The sequence below is a fragment of the Oncorhynchus mykiss genome, chromosome 21 (genome assembly GCF_057628025.1).
Source record: "Oncorhynchus mykiss isolate SJ-2025 chromosome 21, ASM5762802v1, whole genome shotgun sequence".
Classification (NCBI taxonomy): Eukaryota; Metazoa; Chordata; class Actinopteri; order Salmoniformes; family Salmonidae; genus Oncorhynchus; species Oncorhynchus mykiss.
The window spans coordinates 47,235,861-47,258,197 of record NC_143042.1 but is presented as its reverse complement, the minus strand read 5'-3'; the positions used below and the strand labels follow the sequence as shown (position 1 = coordinate 47,258,197).

The 22,337-nt window shown below is 45.4% G+C and overlaps 1 protein-coding gene across 10 annotated transcripts in view; it reads left to right on the top strand.

The window, feature by feature from the left end:
- LOC110500698 (RAS guanyl-releasing protein 2) overlaps positions 1 to 22,337 on the top strand; it is a 65,057-nt gene that overhangs the window by 23,968 nt on the left and 18,752 nt on the right. For all 10 annotated transcript variants that reach the window (XR_016490368.1, XR_016490365.1, XR_016490370.1 and 7 more), the window contains 11 exons: positions 2,157 to 2,304; positions 2,603 to 2,705; positions 3,097 to 3,153; positions 3,276 to 3,407; positions 3,995 to 4,145; positions 4,511 to 4,684; positions 10,226 to 10,342; positions 10,526 to 10,807; positions 15,574 to 15,654; positions 15,983 to 16,102; positions 16,364 to 16,479. Coding sequence is in view for 4 of the 10 variants with exons in the window: in XM_036958146.2 (XP_036814041.1) it covers positions 2,235 to 2,304; positions 2,603 to 2,705; positions 3,097 to 3,153; positions 3,276 to 3,407; positions 3,995 to 4,145; positions 4,511 to 4,684; positions 10,226 to 10,342; positions 10,526 to 10,807; positions 15,574 to 15,654; positions 15,983 to 16,102; positions 16,364 to 16,479 (1,403 nt within the window). In the remaining 6 variants the exon portion in view is untranslated. The remainder of the gene's footprint in view (positions 1 to 2,156; positions 2,305 to 2,602; positions 2,706 to 3,096; positions 3,154 to 3,275; positions 3,408 to 3,994; positions 4,146 to 4,510; positions 4,685 to 10,225; positions 10,343 to 10,525; positions 10,808 to 15,573; positions 15,655 to 15,982; positions 16,103 to 16,363; positions 16,480 to 22,337) is intronic.

Sequence of the window (22,337 nt, the reverse complement as noted above, 5' to 3'; positions counted from 1 at the left end):
TTCCTGGTGAAAGGGGGTTATTGCAAGACTGACAGTTGTATCAGCTGCTTGTTGTCTGTGGGTTTTTATCAGTCACATCCCATACGGTAATTTGTATTTATTTCAAATACATGTATATTTGTTACATCTTTGCTCAACTGCATGTAAAGCCTTTAAATGTATTCCAGATATGCATGTACATACATTTTGAATCTTTGCTCAAATGCTTGGCAATTTTCCAGAAATGCATGGCTATGACATCTAGTCTACATGGTGGCCAAAGTGCTTCCTAATTTGACTTCTTAAATGACTCTTTATGTATAGATCAATAGAGATACTTTTTCTGGCCACCAAGCCAAAACGTTGGCAGTGATATATAATTAAAATTCGGATGGTGAGGAAAAAAATGGTCATCTGAATCAGGGTTAGTTTGGCAGCTGAGGTTAAAGAGGAGAGATTATGATAGAGGAACCCAAGTCTAGATTTAACTTTAGCCTGCAGATTTGGTATGTGCTGAGAGAAGGACAGTGTACCATCTAGCCATACTCCCAAGTACTTGTATGAGGTGACTACCTCAAGCTCTAAACCCTCAGAGGTAGTAATCACGCCTGTGAGGAGAGGGGCATTCTTCTTACCAAACCACATTACCTTTGTTTTAGAGGTGTTCAGAACAAGGTTAAGGGTAGAGAAGGCCTGTTGGACACTAAGAAAGCTTTGTTGTAGAGCATTTAACACACAATATCCGGGGAGGGGCCAGCTGAGTATAAGGCTGTATCATCTGCATATAAATGGATGAGAAAGCTTCCTACTGCCTGAGCTATGTTGTTGATGTAAATTGAGAAGAGTGTGGGGCCTAGGATTGAGCCTTGGGGTACTCCTTTGGTGACACAAAGTGGATGAGACAGCAGATTTTCTGACTTTATACACTGCACTCTTTGAGATAGGTAGTTAGCAAACCAGGCCAAAGACCCCTCAGAGACAACAATACTCCTTAGCTGGCCCACAAGAATGGAATGGTCTACCGTATCAAAAGCTTTGGCCAAGTCAATAAAAATAGCAGCACAATATTGATTAGAATCAAGGGCAATGGGGACATCATTGAGAACTTTTAAGGTTGTAGTGACACATCCATAACCTGAGCGGAAACCATATTGCATACCAGAGAGAACTCTATAGACATCAAGAAAGTCAGTTGATTATTAACAAGTTTTTCCAAAACCTTTGATAAACAGGGCGAAATAGAAATAGGCCTATAACAATTAGGATCAGATTGATCTCCCTCTTTTAAAATAAAGGACGAACCGTGTCTGCCTTCCAAGCAATGGGAACCTCCCCAGAAAGTAGAGACAGGTTAAACAGGTCGGAGATAGGCTTGGCGATGATAGGGGCAGCAACGTTAAAGAAGAAAGGGTCTAAACCATCTGACACAGATGTTTTTTTGGGGGTCAAGTTTCAGGAGCTCCTTTAGCACCTTGGACTCAGTGACTGCCTGCAAGGAGAAATGTTGTTGCGGGGCAGGGAAAAAGAGGAAGAAGCATTGGGGATAGTCGCATTAGAAGGGGTGGGAGATAAGGAAATGTTGGACGGGCAAGGAGGCATGTCTGAGCCAAATAGGAATCCTGACTTAATGAAGTGGTGGTTAAAGAGCTCAGCCATGTGCTTTGTTGTCAGTAACAACCACATCATCAATTTTAAGGGACATGGGCAGCTGTGAGGAGGAGGTTTTATTCTTCAGGTCTTTAACCATTTTCCAGAACTTCTTGGGGTTAGACCCACAGAGAGAGGACTATACTTTATAGTCAACATGGTCTCATTAGAATATGTCAGAATAGTGATGCTGAACCATTGTAGTTATACTGTATGTCACTTGATCTGTTGGTTTGCTGGAGTATGCTGTTTTCAAATGTAACCTAACCACAATCCATCAGTATCCAGACATGTTATTGTTCTAATTCCATTGTTTTGTTTTAGTCAACATTTCCTGTATACTTCCTGGATATCTTGCATAACTAGATCAGAGCGACATACTGGCAACCATTCAAACCCTGCAAATTTTTTTTTGCTTCCTTACTATGCTCTCATTTCTTTGTACAGGAGTTGCATTTCTTGGGTGAAATGTGTTTCTGTGCCAAAACCTTTAATCTTCTCTATCTTCACCTTCTTTGTTTTGTGCCCAGGAGTGCATCTAAATTGGGAAGAGAGGGTAGAGGACAAAGAACACTGGGAAACCAGAGGAAGAGAGGAGGAGGAGAAAAATGGAGGCCATATCTTTAGATCAATCTGCGACGGTGGATGAGCTGGTGGAAGCATGCATCCAAGCCTTTGGTCAGTCAGTCTCTTTATTTGTCCATGAGCACTCAAATATACATGCTACTCAATGTCTAAATCAACAACATATACTCTTTGTGCAATCAGAATAACATTTCCAGGAACAGATTGCAAGGAGAAGAAGATAAATAATATACCGTTTCCCATATGTCCATGCACCACCTGAAGTAGCTAATGTTGTCGGTCTCAAATCAATAAGAATTAGTTGTCTTATTTGCAGTAAGACTTGTAAAATGTGTCTAAAAGGACTTACAGGGGCTGTTGAGTGATGAGCACTGCGTCTGTCCTCTTTCAGATGAGACGGGCACTTTGAAGGACCCCTCCCTAGTGCGTATGTTTCTTATGATGCACCCTTGGTACCTTCCCTCCACCGACATGGCAAAGAAACTACTGCTCAAGTATCCTCCCATTTTTATTTGACCTTTATTTAACTAGGCAAGTCAGTTAAGAACAAATTCTTATTTTCAATGACGGCCTAGGAACAGTGGCAGAACGACAGATTTGTCAGCTTGGGGAGTTGAACTTGCAACCTTCCGGTTACTAGTCCAGCGCTCTAACCACTAGGCACCTGCTTACGGCTTATCACGTCTTGTCAGCTACTGTAAGATCAACAGATACTCTTTAAGGTGCCAGTGAATGGAATGGAAAGGGTAAGATGGATGGGATGTTCCTAGCGGGCAAAACTGGTTGCGATGATGTCTTTTGTTGTCAGGCCATGGTCAGGTTGTGTGCTGATTGTAGTAAAAGGATGTTTTAGTAGATGTTTTATGTACCTTAACTGTTGATCAGATCACAGGAGGACAGCTGCACTGCTGAGCTCAGGACAAGAATCTGCCACTTGGTGAAGTAAGACACGTTCACAATTGCTTTTGTTAATAGGTTGGGGATGTTTCTTAATTGCTTACCTCTCCCTCACTATGTCTCTGTGTTTCTCTCTTTCCCTTCCCTCCCTCTCTCCCTCTCTCTAGGTACTGGATCAGTGAGTTCCCAGCGGAGTTCAATCTAAACCCAGAGCTGGCAGAGCAGATCAAAGACCTCAAGGACCTCTTGACCACTGAGGGGAACGAGCGCCAGAGTCAGCTCATCGACATCGACAGCGTGTACGTGTCCCCACTTTACACTTCACTAAAGTGTGTGTGTTTGTGTCTATGAAGTGTGTCCCCTTTCTACTGTAATTTCTCCCTCCCCCAGCTTCCACCAGTGTGTAAGTGTCCCCATGTTACACACATTTCAAAGTGATTTTGCCGTATAAGAAATACTCAACGGAGATCTAAAAAACAAAACCGCATTAAAACAGACAAAGGTTTATAAAACAGCAGGACGTTCAGTGCCTATGTTCCCAGGCCTATTTTCTTTACGGGTCATCTGTCTGTCTGTGACCCTGGTATCCCTAGTTGGTCATTAGGGTATATCTATTGCTATGGTGTGCTTTCATGGGACAGCAGAGTTTCATAAACAGTTGTATTTCTTCTCTTGCATCTTCTGTGGTGTCTTCTTTCTTCCTAGTTTCATTGCGGAGACTTGATTCAGCATGCTGAATTTTGTTAGCTTGGGATGCAAAACTGAATATCGCTCTGTTTCAGAAATATAGTGAAACAATGCATTATTAAATTTGGATTCCAGGTTTGTATTTTGTGTGCTCGGCTTATATAAGACAGTAACCTTGTGTGCTTTTTGTCCCTCTCAGGCCGTCATACAAGTGGAAGCGTCAGGTGACCCAGAGGCAGCCATCCATGTCTAAGAAGAGGAAGATGTCTCTGCTGTTTGACCACCTGGACTCCAGTGAGCTTGCCACACACCTCACCTACCTGGAGTACAAGTCCTTCTGCAAGATACTGGTATGTGGGGCTGTGGGGAGCAGTGTGTCTGTCCACCAGATCTGGGTTCAAATAATATTTGTTTTCTTTCAGATTCTTAAACCTGCACTTGACTGAGCTTGCCTAGTGGAATGGAACTAATGGAATTGTCCCAAAAGTGAAAGTCCCAAAAGTGAAAAGCCCATCTATCTGGCACTCCAGGCAGGCTCCATGAAACACTCAAAGTATTTGAAAGAAAACACATACTCTTTGAACCCTGGTTTGTTGTCCAAACTGCCTTTTGCATTGGTCATTCAACATGCTGACTTATATGTGAGTTTAACAGCTTCTGTAGGCCCACTGAATACATTACCCCCCCACTCCCCCCCCCCCCCCCCCCCCCCCAGTTCCAGGACTACCACAGCTTTGTGATGCATGGCTGCACGGTAGACAACCCCATCCTGGAGCGCTTCATCACCCTCTTCAACAGTGTGTCTCAGTGGATCCAGCTGATGGTGCTCAGCAAGCCCACCGCCCCCCAGAGGGCTGCAGTCATCTCCCACTTCATCAGGGTGGCTCAGGTATGTAGGCTGGGGCACATTGGGGTTTTTCTTATATTATACAGTCTTGTTCTGAGGGAAGCTATTAGTCTGAGTGACAGTCTGTTTGTTCTATTATGTCATCTACTTGTCACGCATTGTCATGTTTGGTTGGACAATGACAGCAATGGAGCTGGCAAGAGCACAAACAGATCTGGGACCAGGCTAGGACGCTCCGTCTCCAGGGCCGCAGCAAATGTGACTGGTTAGTAGGAAAGTCATGTGACTGGTTCAATTCAGACAAATAATCCCACTTGGTTATGGTTAGGGTAAGGGGTTGGTTCCTGGGCCACTTAAAGCAGTGACATGGATCGTAGTAAAGCCTCAGGGGTTGAGATGAGAGAAGAGTTCTGTCATGGAGAGGGATAGGGAGGACAGGGAGGGAGATGCCAAACTACCCTTACACAAAACCGGTGGTTACGCTTCGATTGTTATGAACGGTGTTCGTAGACAATTATTGCCCATTATTCCTTACAGAACTCATCCAAGTGTGCTTACCAGTAGTGTTATTTTCACAGTACTGCTACTACCAGACGGGAGGCTATATTTGGATTTGTTAGAGAAGAAAGTTTAGAAGAATGTTTGGAGTGTGCCTCCCTCATCCCCCAACGCCACTCTCTCCTCTCCAAAACCAACTCTTCATGATTTATTCACTGACGCCACAGTAGGCTCACCCCCACCCCCCACACCCCTTTCTCAACCCTTCTCTGACAAATATGCCCAAGCTCAAATATCCCAGCTGGGTGCTCGCTAGCTAGTTTAGCACCCCGACTGAGTTTGCTAAATAAAACACTTTGCCTTCCGAAATATTCAAGGATCAAAGAATTCTCTCTCTCAGTTATTTGGAATAGTGAGAAAAAAATAAGATATATATATATATATATATATATATATATATATATATATATATATATATATATATCCACCTAAAAGTTGGGTGGGAGTATTTTCCAAAGCTGTGATCCCACTCCAATAGACCCCAGGGAAGGGTTACCTCCTTCCTGCTTCCTCGCTCTCCTTTCACACCCTCGCTCCTCTGTCACTCTGCATATCCTCCCTACCACAGCAGTATTCCTTTATTCATCTATCTTCTGATTTATTCCGGGTTTCGTCTGAATTAGCTAATTTTCTCTGGAGTCTTTCTTGCCTTTATTTTCTCTCTTCTCTCTCCCGTAACGTCTCATCATTATCCGTTGGCTTTTTCCCATACATCCCTTTTTGTTTGTCAACATATTGCTTGCCTGTAGTTCCCATCATACAGTGGGGCAAAAAAGTATTTAGTCAGCCACCAATTGTGCAAGTTCTCCCACTTAAAAAGATGAGAGGCCTGTAATTTTCATCATAGGTACACTTCAACTAGACAAAATGAGAGAAAAAAAATCCAGAAAATCACATTTTAAATTAATTTATTTGCAAATTATGGTGGAAAATAAGAATTTGGTCACCTACAAACAAGCAAGATTTCTGGCTCTCACAGACCTGTAACTTCTTCTTTAAGAGGCTCCTCTGTTCTTCACTCGTTACCTGTATTAATGGCACCTGTTTGAACTTGTTATCAGTATAGAAGACACCTGTTATCAGTATAGAAGATACCTGTCCACAACCTCAAACAGTCACACTCCAAACTCCACTATGGCCAAGACCAAAGAGCTGTCAAAGGACACCAGAAACAAAATTGTAGACCTGCACCAGGCTGGGAAGACTGAATCTGCAATAGGTAAGCAGCTTGGTTTGAAGAAATCAACTGTGGGAGCAATTATTAGGAAATGGAAGACATACAAGACCACTGATAATCTCCCTCGATCTGGGGCTCCACGCAAGATCTCACCCCATGGGGTCAAAATGATCACAAGAACGGTGAGCAAAAATCCCAGAACCACACGGGGGGACCTAGTGAATGACCTGCAGAGAGCTGGGACCAAAGTAACAAAACCTACCATCAGTAACACACTACGCCGCCAGGGACTCAAATCCTGCAGTGCCAGACGTGTCCCCCTGCTTAAGCCAGTACATGTCCAGGCCCGTCTGAAGTTTGCTAGAGAGCATTTGGATGATCCAGAAGAAGATTGGGAGAATGTCATATGGTCAGATGAAACCAAAATATAACTTTTTGGTAAAAACTCAACTCGTGTTTGGAGGACAAAGAATGCTGAGTTGCATCCAAAGAACACCATACCTACTGTGAAGCATGGGGGTGGAAACATCATGCTTCGGGGCTGTTTTTCTGCAAAGGGACCAGGACGACTGACCCGTGTAAAGGAAAGAATGAATGGGGCCATGTATCTTGAGATTTTGAGTGAAAACCTCCTTCCATCAGCAAGGGCATTGAAGATGAAACGTGGCTGGGTCTTTCAGCATGACAATGATCCTAAACACACCGCCCGGGCAACGAAGGAGTGGCTTCGTAAGAAGCATTTCAAGGTCCTGGAGTGGCCTAGCCAGTCTCCAGATCTCAACCCCATAGAAAATCTTTGGAGGAAGTTGAAAGTCCATGTTGCCCAGCAACAGCCCCAAAACATCACTGCTCTAGAGGAGATCTCCCTCTTGACCACTGAGGGGAACGAGCGCCAGAGTCAGCTCATCGACAGCGTGTACGTGTCCCCACTTTACACTTCACTAAAGTGTGTGTGTTTGTGTCTATGAAGTGTGTCCCCTTTCTACTGTAATTTCTCCCTCCCCCAGCTTCCACCAGTGTGTAAGTGTCCCCATGTTACACACATTTCAAAGTGATTTTGCCGTATAAGAAATACTCAACGGAGATCTAAAAAACAAAACCGCATTAAAACAGACGAAGGTTTATAAAACAGCAGGACGTTCAGTGCCTATGTTCCCAGGCCTATTTTCTTTACGGGTCATCTGTCTGTCTGTGACCCTGGTATCCCTAGTTGGTCATTAGGGTATATCTATTGCTATGGTGTGCTTTCATGGGACAGCAGAGTTTCATAAACAGTTGTATTTCTTCTCTTGCATCTTCTGTGGTGTCTTCTTTCTTCCTAGTTTCATTGTGGAGACTTGATTCAACATGCTGAATTTTTTTTCTCTCATTTTGTCTGTCATAGTTGAAGTGTACCTATGATGAACATTTCAGGCCTCTCATCTTTTTAAGTGGGAGAACTTGCACAATTGGTGGCTGACTAAATACTTTTTTGCTTCACTGTACATCAGATATTGTATATGCCAGTCATTAAGTTGTTTGTTACAATGCCTCACACACACAGCTTTAATGCAGAACATCACTTATGTCACACAGTGGAACGCTTCGGCATATCGACAAGGGACGCTGATATTCCCTGTGCTATTGATACCTGTCACTGTTAGTCAGTGTCACTGTTAGTCGGTCTTTATACAGCAGTTTAGTAGAGCCTCCAGCCTGAAAGGCTACCACAGAGCTTTGCCCATTGATTGGAGCGACCGGGCGGGTATTTGAGCTTAACCAAATAATGCCCGCTGGCAGTCCTTCCAAACAGCTGCGACCCCATTGATTTTCACTGGATGTCATGTGGGCTGAAGGGCAAGGCTTTGCCCCTACGGAGCTCCATTCACAAAGTACTACTGTAACGGTGACACAATGATTAGAATGTGTGCTGCTCTGCCTACTGTTTCAATGGTATTATTAGACAAGACCCTGCAATATTCTAGTGTAGCCAAGGAGTGCCTCTTACTGCTTCTCTCTCTGTGTGTGTGTGTGTGTGTGTGTGACCTTCCCAGGATTTTTGTTGTCTATCCACTCCCCTCTCCCTCTAATTTTTCTCTCTCTCTCTCTCTTCTTCTCCTGGCTCCTTATCAATCTTTCTCCCACTTCTCCTCCTCAGTCTCTCTCTCTATCTCTCTCTCTTCTTCTTCTCCTGGCTCCTTATCAATCTTTCTCCCACTTATCCTCCTCTCTCTCTCTCTCTCTCTCTCTCTCTCTCTCTCTCTCTCTCTCTCTCTCTCTCTCTTCCCCTCCTGGCTCCTTATCAATCTTTCTCCCACTTCTCCTCCTCAGTCTCTCTCTCTCTCTTCTTCTCCTGGCTCCTTATCAATCTTTCTCCCACTTCTCCTCAGTCTCTCTCTCTCTTCTTCTCCTGGCTCCTTATCAATCTTTCTCCCACTTCTCCTCAGTCTCTCTCTCTCTCTCTTCTTCTCCTGGCTCCTTCCTTATCAATCTTTCTCCCACTTATCCTCCTCAGTCTCTCTCTCTCTCTCTCTCTCTCTCTCTCTCTCTCTCTCTCTCTCTCTCTCTCCTTCTCCTGGCTCCTTATCAATCTTTCTCCCACTTCTCCTCCTCAGTCTCTCTCTCTCTCTTCTTCTCCTGGCTCCTTATCAATCTTTCTCCCACTTCTCCTCCTCAGTTTCTCTCTCTCTCTTCTTCTCCTGGCTCCTTATCAATCTTTCTCCCACTTCTCCTCCTCAGTCTCTCTCTCTCTCTCTCTTCTTCTCTTGGCTCCTTATCAGTCTTTCTCCCACTTCTCCTCCTCAGTCTCTCTCTCTCTCTCTTCTTCTCCTGGCTCCTTATCAATCTTTCTCCCACTTCTCCTCCTCAGTCTCTCTCAAATCCTTGTTGTCACTGGCTCTTACACCTATACTTCTCTTTTTTCCCCATGTCTCTCTCTCTTGATGTTTCTCTCACACAGTGCTGCGTGTCTGTCTCTCTGAATGTTTACATTTTTCTGTCTGTTAATCATTTAGAGTTCAGGTAGGTGTTCAGGTAGGTCTAGGCTTGTTCATCATTTGAGGTTCAGGTAGGTCTAGGCTAGTTAATTATTTGGAGTTCAGGTAGGTCTAGGCTAGTTCATCATTTGGAGTTCAGGTAGGTGTTCCGGTAGGTCTAGGCTAGTTAATCATTTTGAGTTCAGGTAGGTCTAGGCTAGTTAATCATTTGGAGTTCAGGTAGGTCTAGGCTAGTTAATCATTTGGAGTTCAGCTAGGTCTAGGCTAGTTAATTATTTGGAGTTCAGGTAGGTGTTCAGGTAGGTCTAGGCTTGTTCATCATTTGGAGTTCAGGTAGGTCTAGGCTAGTTAATTATTTGGAGTTCAGGTAGGTCTAGGCTAGTTCATCATTTGGAGTTCAGGTAGGTGTTCAGGTAGGTCTAGGCTAGTTAATAATTTTGAGTTCAGGTAGGTCTAGGCTAGTTAATCATTTAGAGTTCAGGTAGGTCTAGGCTTGTTCATCATTTGGAGTTCAGGTACGTCTAGGCTAGTTCATCATTTGGAGTTCAGGTAGGTGTTCAGGTAGGTCTAGGCTAGTTAATCATTTTGAGTTCAGGTAGGTCTAGGCTAGTTAATCATTTGGAGTTCAGGTAGGTCTAGGCTAGTTAATAATTTTGAGTTCAGGTAGGTCTAGGCTAGGTAATCATTTAGAGTTCAGGTAGGTCTAGGCTAGTTAATCATTTGGAGTTCAGGTAGGTCTAGGCTAGTTAATCATTTGGAGTTCAGGTAGGTCTAGGCTAGTTAATCATGTGGAATTCAGGTACAGTAGCAAACTAAGGAAAGTAGGAGGGGTAAGACTACATCTCTCTCCATCTTCTCATCTCTCTCCCGTAGAAACTGCTCCAGCTTCAGAACTTCAACACTCTGATGGCCGTGGTGGGGGGGCTCAGTAACAGCTCTATATCTCGCCTCAAAGACACCCAATCACACATCAGCAACGAGACCAACAAGGTGAACTAACATCTCATGCCTTATCTACACTCCATGCTATCGCTTTACAAACAACCTGGTGTTACCACCACTATTACTATCTGAAAACAGAAAGGATAAAGAAACACATTAACCCACATATGCCCCATCCTCTTCCTCTTCTCCTTCACCCTTCCTCCCTCCTTCATCCATCCATGCCCTCAGGTGTTCAACAGCCTGATCGAACTGGTGACGTCGTGCGGCAACTACAGCCAGTACCGGCGTCGCTTCTCCGACTGCACAGGCTTCCGTTTTCCTATCCTGGGCGTGCACCTCAAGGACCTGATCGCCGTGCACGTGGCGCTGTCCGACTGGGCCGACCCGGGCAAGAGCAGGGTCAACCTGGCCAAGAGCCAACAGCTGTATGTTATCCTCCAGGAGTTGGCTCTGATCCAGACCACGCCACCCAGCATCGATGCCAACACAGACCTACTTAACCTACTTACGGTTAGTGTCACATAGCCTGGTTCCAGATCTGTTTGCGCTGTCTTGCCAAGTTTGCAAACCTATGGCAATTATCTATTACCATGGTGAACTAGAGAACAAGAATATGCATAATTGACAATGAAATAATATGGTTTTGTATGCAGGAATTACCTTCAGTTAAGGACTTCCAAGAAAATGTTAATGAGAGAGAGGTTGGAGCTTAATTGGCAGTTAAGAACGTATTTTATATATACAATGCCTTGCAAAACTATTCGGCCCCCTTGAACTTTGTGACCTTTTGCCACATTTCAGGCTTCAAACATAAAGATATAAAACTGTATTTTTTTGTGAAGAATCAACAACAAGTGGGACACAATCATGAAGTGGAACGACATTTATTGGATATTTCAAACTTTTTTAACAAATCAAAAACTGAAAAATTGGGCGTGCAAAATTATTCAGCCCCCTTAAGTTAATACTTTGTAGCGCCACCTTTTGCTGCGATTACAGCTGTAAGTCGCTTGGGGTATGTCTCTATCAGTTTTGCACATCGAGAGACTGAAATTTTTTCCCATTCCTCCTTGCAAAACAGCTCGAGCTCAGTGAGGTTGGATGGAGAGCATTTGTGAACAGCAGTTTTCAGTTCTTTCCACAGATTCTCGATTGGATTCAGGTCTGGACTTTGACTTGGCCATTCTAACACCTGGATATGTTTATTTTTTAACCATTCCATTGTAGATTTTGCTTTATGTTTTGGATCATTGTCTTTTTGGAAGACAAATCTCCGTCCCAGTCTCAGGTCTTTTGCAGACTCCATCAGGTTTTCTTCCAGAATGGTCCTGTATTTGGCTCCATCCATCTTCCCATCAATTTTAACCATCTTCCCTGTCCCTGCTGAAGAAAAGCAGGCCCAAACCATGATGCTGCCACCACCATGTTTGACAGTGGGGATGGTGTGTTCAGCTGTGTTGCTTTTACGCCAAACATAACGTTTTGCATTGTTGCCAAAAAGTTCAATTTTGGTTTCATCTGACTAGAGCACCTTCTTCCACATGTTTGGTGTGTCTCCCAGGTGTCTTGTGGCAAACTTGAAACAACACCTTTTATGGATATCTTTAAGAAATGGCTTTCTTCTTGCCACTCTTCCATAAAGGCCAGATTTGTGCAATATACGACTGATTGTTGTCCTATGGACAGAGTCTCCCACCTCAGCTGTAGATCTCTGCAGTTCATCCAGAGTGATCATGGGCCTCTTGGCTGCATCTCTGATCAGTCATCTCCTTGTATGAGCTGAAAGTTTAGAGGGACGGCCAGGTCTTGGTAGATTTGCAGTGGTCTGATACTCCTTCCATTTCAATATTATCGCTTGCACAGTGCTCCTTGGGATGTTTAAAGCTTGGGAAATCTTTTTGTATCCAAATCCGGCTTTAAACTTCTTCACAACAGTATCTCGGACCTGCCTGGTGTGTTCCTTGTTCTTCATGATGCTCTCTGCGCTTTTAACGGACCTCTGAGACTATCACAGTGCAGGTGCATTTATACGGAGACTTGATTACACACAGGTGGATTGTATTTATCATCATTAGTCATTTAGGTCAACATTGGATCATTCAGAGATCCTCACTGAACTTCTGGAGAGAGTTTGCTGCACTGAAAGTAAAGGGGCTGAATAATTTTGCACGCCCAATTTTTCAGTTTTTGATTTGTTAAAAAAGTTAGAAATATCCAATAAATGTCGTTCCACTTCATGATTGTGTCCCACTTGTTGTTGATTCTTCACAAAAAAATACAGTTTTATATCTTTATGTTTGAAGCCTGAAATGTGGCAAAAGGTCGCAAAGTTCAAGGGGGCCGAATACTTTCGCAAGGCACTGTATATATATGTGTGTGTGTGTGTGTGTGGGTGTGTGTGAGATATATATATATATATATATATATATATATATATACAGTAATCTACCACAAATGAATGGAATCAATGATGGCGTGTGGCTAAGAGGAGGACTGTCACTCAAAATTAGGGAATATATTGAAAGTGACCTGTTGGGAGTGCAAGGATGGAGAGGGAGCTTGATGGCCTAATAGGAATTGCAAATTCCAATAGGTTCCACTGGGAAATAGCTAATAACTACCTCGAAAGGGCATTCAGATTTCTGCTATTCAAATGTATTCCAACTTATGTTCCTCTGATGATAATGCTTATTTTACACCGTTAGACTGTGATATTGCTATGTCATTTCCATTCCAGTGAAAAGTGATAGTGAATACTCTCATGATTCCTGTGTGTTCTTCTGGCCAGGTACTGCACTCTGGCTTGCACAGTGAAAAACTATTCTCTATTTCTGGTTTTCAGCTACCCAGTGGGCAAAAACTGGTTGAATCAACATTGTTTCCATTAAAATTCAACATCCAAGAACAACGTGTCATAACATAAGGGAATTTAGTGTTTTTCTTTTTCACCCAGCACTTAACCTAAATCCAATGTCATGGTGACATTAGTGTTGAATTCACGTTAGTTGACAACTCAACCAAATGTAAATAAAATCTAGACATTGAGCTGACGTCTGTGCACACACACACACACACACACACACACACACACACACACACACATTCTTAATTGCCATTCATGATTCAACCTCCCCTATCACCCACTTCCTATTGGGATATGTAAAGGTTGATTTCCTGTCAGGTGCCTTTATTAGCCCGGTTATCTAGAGGGAGATCGATACCGCCAGGTGCTGTTTGAGTTGCACCCCCCCTTGCCCCTCAGAACAGCCTCAATTTGTCAGGGCATGGACTCCACATGGTGTTGAAAGCGTTCCACAGGGATGCTGGCCCATGTTGACTCCAATGCTTCCCACTGTTGTGTCAAGTTGGCTGGATGTCCTTTGGGTGGTGGACCATTCTTGATACACACGGGAAACTGTTGAGCGTGAAAAACCCAGCAGTGTTGCAGTTCGACACAAACCGATGCGCCTGGTACCTAGTACCATACCCCGTTCAAAGGCATTTACATCTGTTGTCTTGCCCATTCACCCTCTGAATGGCACACATACACAATCCATGTCTCAAGGCTTAAAAATACATATTTAACCTGTCTCCTCCCCTTTATCTACACTGATTGAAGTGGATTTAACAAGTGACATCTTGTTCACCTGGTCAGTCTATGTCATGGAAAGAGGAGGTGTTCTTGAATGTTTTGTACCTGCTCGTCAAACATCACATTCCAAAATCCTGGGCATTTCATGGCTGAGCTGTTGTTGCTCCTAGACGATTCCACTTCTTGATAACATCACTTACAGTTGACCAGGGCAGCTCTAGCAGGGCAGAAATGTTGACGAACTGATTTTGTTGGAAAGGTGGCATCCTATGACAGTGCCACTTTGAAAGTCACTGAGCTCTTCAGTACGGGCCATTCTCCTGTCAATGTTTGTCTATGGAGATCGCATGGCTGTGTGCTCAATTGTTTTCAGACCTGTCAGCAACAGGTGTGGCTGAAATAGGCAAATCCACAAACCTTTGTATATATAGTGTATATCAACAAATACAATTATACACATCAAATATAATAATCAGGTAACAGTTGAGAAATTAAATATTCAAGGCCTCATGTGTATGACATGGCTATTGTGTGTCTAATATTATGACAGGCCAGGGTTTAATCTGCAGCAATATGTCTACGTTTTCTCCTAAAATAATGCAGATTCTCTCCTGAACTGGTAGTTCAACAAATCCATTCTTTCTTCAAATTTCAGGAGATAAAAAGCTCTGATTGGAGCAGTGGAGGACGTGTTGATCATTCTCTAGTTCATCTGACCGGCCATGTTTTTTAATGGCGCCATGTCTCTTTGGCCAGGCTAAGATCCGTCTTTACATTGTTCATGTCTTCGTTTGTTTGAATTCTTTGATCTTGACGAGGTGTTGTGCTATTTTGAAATCTATATTTATAATTTGGTAACATTGAAGTTTGTGATGAAATTGAATTTCATTTAGCCAATAATTAGTGCTTGTATTTTGGTTATAGATTTCTATTGGTTTGCATTTGGTTATTGATGGTTGAGGGGGTGCGGTGTTTGAATAAGAACGCTTTGTGATGATAACATTCTGGATCACAGTGTGTTAGGTTAGGTATTTCTGTACACACCTAGAATATTTAAAAACAATTCCAGGTGTAAAATTTCAGTGGGGCAATTATCCCATGATGTATATTTTAAATTGGAAGGGGGTCCCCAAAATTAGCTGCCACATAGCAGGATTTAAGTTATGACGGACTAAAATGATAATTGGTGGGTTGAATGTGGACAGGGTATTTTTTTTTATTGCAAAATATGCTCTGTGTGCTTTCTTTTTTTATTTTTATTAGAGACTCTGTTGACAGCCATTAATGAGTTGAAGGACACCTGTGGAAGTTTGCTAAGAAGTGGTCGATACTCAATCATATAATTCACTGGCTTTATACGGTTTATTCAACTTCAGACTTCGTTTGGATAGCTGTTAGAAGATGGAGTTAAAAGTCAATGCGTTTGTGAAACCATGGCAATACGGTTTACTGTGGAGAGCCAATGTTAACTCACCAAACAGGCTTTAAGCCTCCTTGTTCAATCAATAAATTTATTTAGGTTTATTCATGATCCTTAAAAGGAAAATGATTCCATTATTATTTATTCGATATGAGAGAGAGCTGTGATCCTCTGGAAACAACAATGCATTCTTCTTCTCCTCTCCTCTGTTGTCATGGTATCCACATGCAGTAGCTATATTCATCAAGTTGTCATGTTTTGCAGGTGTCTCTGGACCAGTACCACACGGAAGAGGAGATCTACCAGCTGTCTCTACAGAAAGAGCCACGCAGTGCTAAACCGGCGGTGAGAGCTAGGGGTCAATAGGGGCCAATGTGTCCTTCCAGCTTATATCTTATTGAACTTCTTCTATGTGTTCTTATAACTCCTATAGGAAGTCAACGTATTCTTGTTATAGTTTATAGGAAACGCATTTCTAATTGCACAGCTTCTAGGAAACCTAATCATGTGACTTGAACACTGTTGTTCTCAACTTTCATTGCTTCTAGGAAGTCTCTGGGGAACTCTCTCGTTTGGGAACTCTCTCTTCCCAGAACTATCTTTGCTGAAATGACAACAATTTCCGCTTTATAAGTCATTGATTTATGTTCCCGTCTTTTCATTGGTTTGGTAGAACTCCGGCTCCTCCCCTGCGCCTGCCCCCCAGCCATCGATGATTGACGAGTGGGCTGCGTCGGTGAAGCCCAAAGCCGACCCTGCGGTCATCAACAAACACATAGAGAAGATGGTGGATGTACGTTACGCTATGATTCTCACATCTAGCCTGGTTTAAACAGATTGAATGCTGTCCTCAATGGTGAGCGCAGCATTTAGTCTGGTTCAACTCACATCCAATTGATGGCTAATTACAACTTGTTGAGGCCATGTAATTGGCTTGGAACATAGTCGTTATCCTCACAGCTACCCTGTCATTAATACACAACGAGTCCCAGTCATGACAACCGTAGTACTCTGTTTTGATATGCTGTGGTGATGTGTGTTTCCTCGGTTACAGTCTGTCTTCAAGAACTTTGACACTGACGGGGACGGTCACATCTCCAGGGAGGAGTTTGAGATCATCAGGAACAACTTCCCCTATCTCAGCAAGTTTGGAGAACTGGACAAAAACCAGTGAGAGACAAAAGCAGCATCCCAGCAACTGTTAACCATCGGCTACGTAGCAACAGTCACGAATAACTGATATTGTAACCGTAGGCTACGTACAAGCAGTCACGAATAACTGATATTGTAACCGTAGGCTACGTAGCAACAGTCACGAATAACTGATATTGTAACCGTAGGCTACGTAGCAACAGTCACGAATAACTGATATTGTAACCGTAGGCTACGTAGCAACAGTCACGAATAACTGATATTGTAACCGTAGGCTACGTATCAACAGTCACGAATAACTGATATTGTAACCGTAGGCTACGTATCAACAGTCACGAATAACTGATATTGTAACCGTAGGCTACGTACAAGCAGTCACGAATAACTGATATTGTAACCGTAGGCTACGTAGCAACAGTCACGAATAACTGATATTGTAACCGTAGGCTACGTAGCAACAGTCACGAATAACTGATATTGTAACCGTAGGCTACGTAGCAACAGTCACGAATAACTGATATTGTAACCGTAGGCTACGTATCAACAGTCACGAATAACTGATATTGTAACCGTAGGCTACGTATCAACAGTCACGAATAACTGATATTGTAACCGTAGGCTACGTATTAACAGTCACGAATAACTGATATTGTAACCGTAGGCTACGTATTAACAGTCACGAATAACTGATATTGTAACCGTAGGCTACGTATTAACAGTCACGAATAACTGATATTGTAACCGTAGGCTACGTATTAACAGTCACGAATAACTGATATTGTAACCGTAGGCTACGTATTAACAGTCACGAATAACTGATATTGTAACCGTAGGCTACGTATTAACAGTCACGAATAACTGATATTGTAACCGTAGGCTACGTAGCAACAGTCACGAATAACTGATATTGTAACCGTAGGCTACGTATCAACAGTCACATATAACTGATATTGTAACCGTAGGCTACGTATTAACAGTCACGAATAACTGATATTGTAACCGTAGGCTACGTAGCAACAGTCACGAATAACTGATATTGTAACCGTAGGCTAAGTATCAACAGTCACATATAACCGATATTGTAACCGTAGGCTACGTATCAACAGTCACATATAACTGATATTGTAACCGTAGGCTACGTATCAACAGTCACATATAACTGATATTGTAACCGTAAGCTACGTATTAACAGTCACGAATAACTGATATTGTAACTGTAGGCTACGTAGCAACAGTCACGAATAACTGATATTGTAACCATATATGTTATAGTATAACACCATTAGATCAGGAAAGAGACACATCTTGTTAATCATCTCATTATCTCTTTCCCTCGCTCTCTCTTCCTCTCTCTCCCTCTCATTCTCGCTCTCCATTTCTCCCTCTCTCTCTCTCGCTCTCTATCCCTCCCCCTCTCTCTCTCCCTCCCCCTCTCTCTCGCTTCCTCTCGTCTTGCTCTCTCTCTCCCTCTCTCTCTCTCCCTTCCGCTCTGCCTCTCTCCCTTCCGCTCTGCCTCTCTCCCTTCCGCTCTGCCTCGCTCCCTTCCGCTCTGCCTCGCTCCCTTCCGCTCTGCCTCGCTCCCTTCCGCTCTGCCTCTCTCCCGTCCGCTCTGCCTCTCTCCCGTCCGCTCTGCCTCTCTCCCGTCCGCTCTGCCTCTCTCCCGTCCGCTCTGCCTCTCTCCCGTCCGCTCTGCCTCTCTCCCGTCCGCTCTGCCTCTCTCCCGTCCGCTCTGCCTCTCTCCCGTCCGCTCTCCCTCTCTCTCTCGCTCTCTCTCCCTCCCTCTTGCTCTCCCTCCCTCTTGCTCTCCCTCCCTCTTGCTCTCCCTCCCTCTTGCTCTCCCTCCCTCTTGCTCTCCCTCCCTCTCGCTCCCTCTCTCTCGCTCTCTCTCGCTCCCTCTCTCTCGCTCTCCCTATCCCTCTCTCTCGCTCTCCCTATCCCTCCCTCTCGCTCTCTATCCCTCCCTCTCGCTCTCTATCCCTCCCTCTCGCTCTCTATCCCTCCCTCTTGCTCTCTATCCCGCCCTTTTGCTCTCTATCCCTCCCTCTCTCTCTCTCCCTCCCGCTCTCCATCCCTCTCGCTCTTGCTCTCCCTCTTCCTCTTCCTCTCCCTCTATTCCTCCCTCTTCCTCTCCCTCTATCCCTCCCTCTTGCTCTCTATCCCACCCTCTTGCTCTCTATCCCACCCTCTCGCTCTCGTTCCCTCTCGCTCTCGTTCCCTCTCGCTCTCGTTCCCTCTCGCTCTCGTTCCCTCTCGCTCTCGTTCCCTCTCGCTCTCGTTCCCTCTCGCTCTCTCTCCCTCCCGCTCTCGTTCCCTCCCGCTCTCGTTCCCCCTCGTTCCCTCCCGCTCTCGTTCCCTCCCGCTCTCTCTCCCTTCCGCTCTCCCTCTCTCCCGTCCGCTCTCCCCTCTCTCCCTTCCGTTCTCCCTCACTTTCCCCCTCTATCCCTCTCGCTCTCTCTATCCCTCTCGCTCTCTCTATCCCTCTCGTTCTCTCTATCCCTCTCCCTCCCCTCTCTCTCATCCCCCTCGCTCTCGTTCCCTATCGCTCTCCATCACTCTCCCTCTCGCTCTCTCTTCCTCTCGCTTCCTCTCCCTCTCGCTCCATCTTGCTCTCTTGCTCCGTCTTGCTCTCTTGCTCCGTCTTGCTCTCTTGCTCCGTCTTGCTCTCTTGCTCCGTCTTGCTCTCTTGCTCCGTCTTGCTCTCTTGCTCCGTCTTGCTCTCTTGCTCCGTCTTGCTCTCTTGCTCCGTCTTGCTCTCTTGCTCCGTCTTGCTCTCTTGCTCCGTCTTGCTCTCTTGCTCCGTCTCGCTCTCTTGCTCCGTCTCGCTCTCTCGCTCCGTCTCGCTCTCTCGCTCCGTCTCGCTCTCTCGCTCCGTCTCGCTCTCTCTCGCTCCGTCTCGCTCTCGCTCTCTCCGTCTCGCTCTCTCTCTCTCCGTCTCGCTCTCTCTCTCTCCGTCTCGCTCTCTCTCTCTCCGTCTCGCTCGCTCTCTCTCTGTCTCGCTCGCTCTCTCTCCGTCTCGCTCTCTCTCCGTCTCGCTCGCTCTCTCTCCGTCTCGCTCGCTCTCGCTCCGTCTCGCTCGCTCTCGCTCCGTCTCGCTCGCTCTCGCTCCGTCTCGCTCGCTCTCGCTCCGTCTCGCTCGCTCTCTCTCCGTCTCGCTCGCTCTCTCTCCGTCTCGCTCGCTCTCTCTCCGTCTCGCTCGCTCTCTCTCCGTCTCGCTCGCTCTCTCTCCGTCTCGCTCGCTCTCTCTCCGTCTCGCTCGCTCTCTTTCTGTCTCGCTCTCTTTCTGTCTCGCTCTCCCTCCCTCTCTCTCTCTCCCTCGCTCTCTCTCTCCCTCTCGCTCTCTCTTCTTCTCCATCTACCTTCCGCTCTTGCTCTCCCTCGATCTCGCTCTCTCTTCGTTCTTCCTCTCGCTCGCTCTCTCCGTCTCGCTCACTCTCTCCGTCTCGCTCTCTCTCTCTCCGTCTCGCTCTCTCTCTCTCCGTCTCGCTCGCTCTCTCTCTCTCCGTCTCGCTCGCTCTCTCTCTCTCCGTCTCGCTCGCTCTCTCTCCGTCTCGCTCGCTCTCTCTCCGTCTCGCTCGCTCTCGCTCCGTCTCGCTCGCTCTCTCTCCGTCTCGCTCGCTCTCTCTCCGTCTCGCTCGCTCTCTCTCCGTCTCGCTCGCTCTCTTTCTGTCTTGCTCTCTTTCTGTCTCGCTCTCCCTCCCTCTCTCTCTCTCCCTCGCTCTCTCTCTCCCTCTCGCTCTCTCTTCTTCTCCATCTACCTTCCGCTCTTGCTCTCCCTCGATCTCGCTCTCTCTTCGTTCTTCCTCTCGCTCGCTCTCTCCGTCTCGCTCACTCTCTCCGTCTCGCTCTCTCTCTCTCCGTCTCGCTCGCTCTCTCTCTCCGTCTCGCTCGCTCTCTCTCCGTCTCGCTCGCTCTCGCTCCGTCTCGCTCGCTCTCGCTCCGTCTTGCTCGCTCTCGCTCCGTCTCGCTCGCTCTCTCTCCGTCTTGCTCGCTCTCTCTCCGTCTCGCTCGCTCTCTCTCCGTCTCGCTCGCTCTCTCTCCGTCTCGCTCGCTCTCTTTCTGTCTCGCTCGCTCTCTTTCTGTCTCGCTCTCTTTCTGTCTCGCTCTCCCTCCCTCTCTCTCTCTCCCTCGCTCTCTCTCTCCCTCTCGCTCTCTCTTCTTCTCCATCTACCTTCCGCTCTCCCTCTCCCTGTCTCGCTCGCTCTCTCTTCCTCTCCGTCTCGCTCGCTCTCTCTTCCTCTCCGTCTCGCTCGCTCTCGCTTCCTCTCCGTCTCCCTCCCGCACTCTCGCTCTTTCTCCGTCTCCCTCTCTCTTCCTGTCCGTCTCTCTCCCTCTCGCTCTCTCTCCGTCTCGCTCTCTCTTCCTCTCGCTCTCTTCCTCTCCGTCTCGCTCGCTCTCGCTTCCTCTCCATCTTGCTCTCGCTTCCTCTCCGCCTTGCTCTCTTTCACTCTCTCTTCCTCTCCATCTTGCTCTCTCCCTCTGGCTCTTGCTCCTGTTCTCCCTCCCTCTCTCCCTCTCCCTCCCTCTCACCCTCCCTCTCACCCTCTCTCCATCGCTCACTTTCTCATTCTCTTTCTGCCTCTCTCTCTCTCTCTCTCCCTCTCCTCGCCCGCCCTCCTTTCCCCCCTCCCTCCTCTCAATTCAGTTCAAAGGGGCTTTATTGTCATGGGAAACATATGTTTACGTTGCCAAAGCATGTGAAATATATAATAAACAAAAGTGAAATAAACAAAAATGAACAGTAAACATTACACACAGTTCCAAAGGAATAGAGACATTTCAAATGTCGTATTATGTCTATATACAGTGTTGTAATGATGTGCAAATAGTTAAAGTACAAAAGGGAAAATACATAAATATAGGTTGTATTTACAATGGTGTTTGTTCTTCACTGGTTACCCTTTTCTCGTGACAACAGGTCACAAATCTTGCTGCTGTGATGACACACTGTGGAATTTCACCCAGTAGAGTGGAGTTTATCAACATTTGATTTGTTTTAGAATTCTTTGTGGATTTGTGTAATCTGAGGGATGTATGTGTCTCTAATATGGTTATCACATTTGGCAGGAGGTTAGGTGCAGCTCAGTTTCCACCTCATTTTGTGGGCAGTGTGCACATAGCCTGTCTTCTCTTGAGAGTCAGGTCTGCCTACTGCAGCCTTTCTCAATAGCAAGGCTATGCTCACTGAGTCTGTACATAGTCAAAGTGTTACCCTTATGTTTGGGTCAGTCACAGTGGTCAGATATTCTGCCACTGTGTACTGTCTGTAGGGCCAAATAGCATTCTAGTTTGCCCAGTTCTTTTGTTAATTCTTTCCATTGTGTCAAGTAATGATCTTATTGTTTTCTCATGATTTGGTTGGGTCTAGTTGTGTTGCTGTCCTGGGGCTCTGTGGGGTCTGTTTGTGTTTGTGAACAGAGCCCCAGGACCAGCTTGCTTAGGGGACTCTTCTCCAGGTTCATCTTTCTGTAGGTGATGGCTTTGTTATGGAAGGTTTGGGAATCGCTTCCTTTTTGGTGGTTGTAGAATTTAACAGTTCTTTAAAAGGGTTTTGATAATGGGCATTGGCCTAATTCTCCTCTGAATGCATTATTTTGTGTGTTTTACGTTGTACACAGAGGATTTTTTTGTTGTTGCCGAAATCTGCATGCAGAATATCAATTTGGTGTTTGTCCCATTTTGTGAAGTCTTGGTTGGTGAGCGGACCCCAGACCTCACAACCATAAAGGGAAATGGGTTCTATAACTGATTCAAGTATTTTTTTTAGCTAGATCCTAATTGTTATGTTGATTTTTCTATGTTCCTTTTGATGGCATAGAATGCTTTTCTTGCCTGGTCTCTCAGACCGTTCACAGCTTTGTGGAAGTTACCCATGGCGC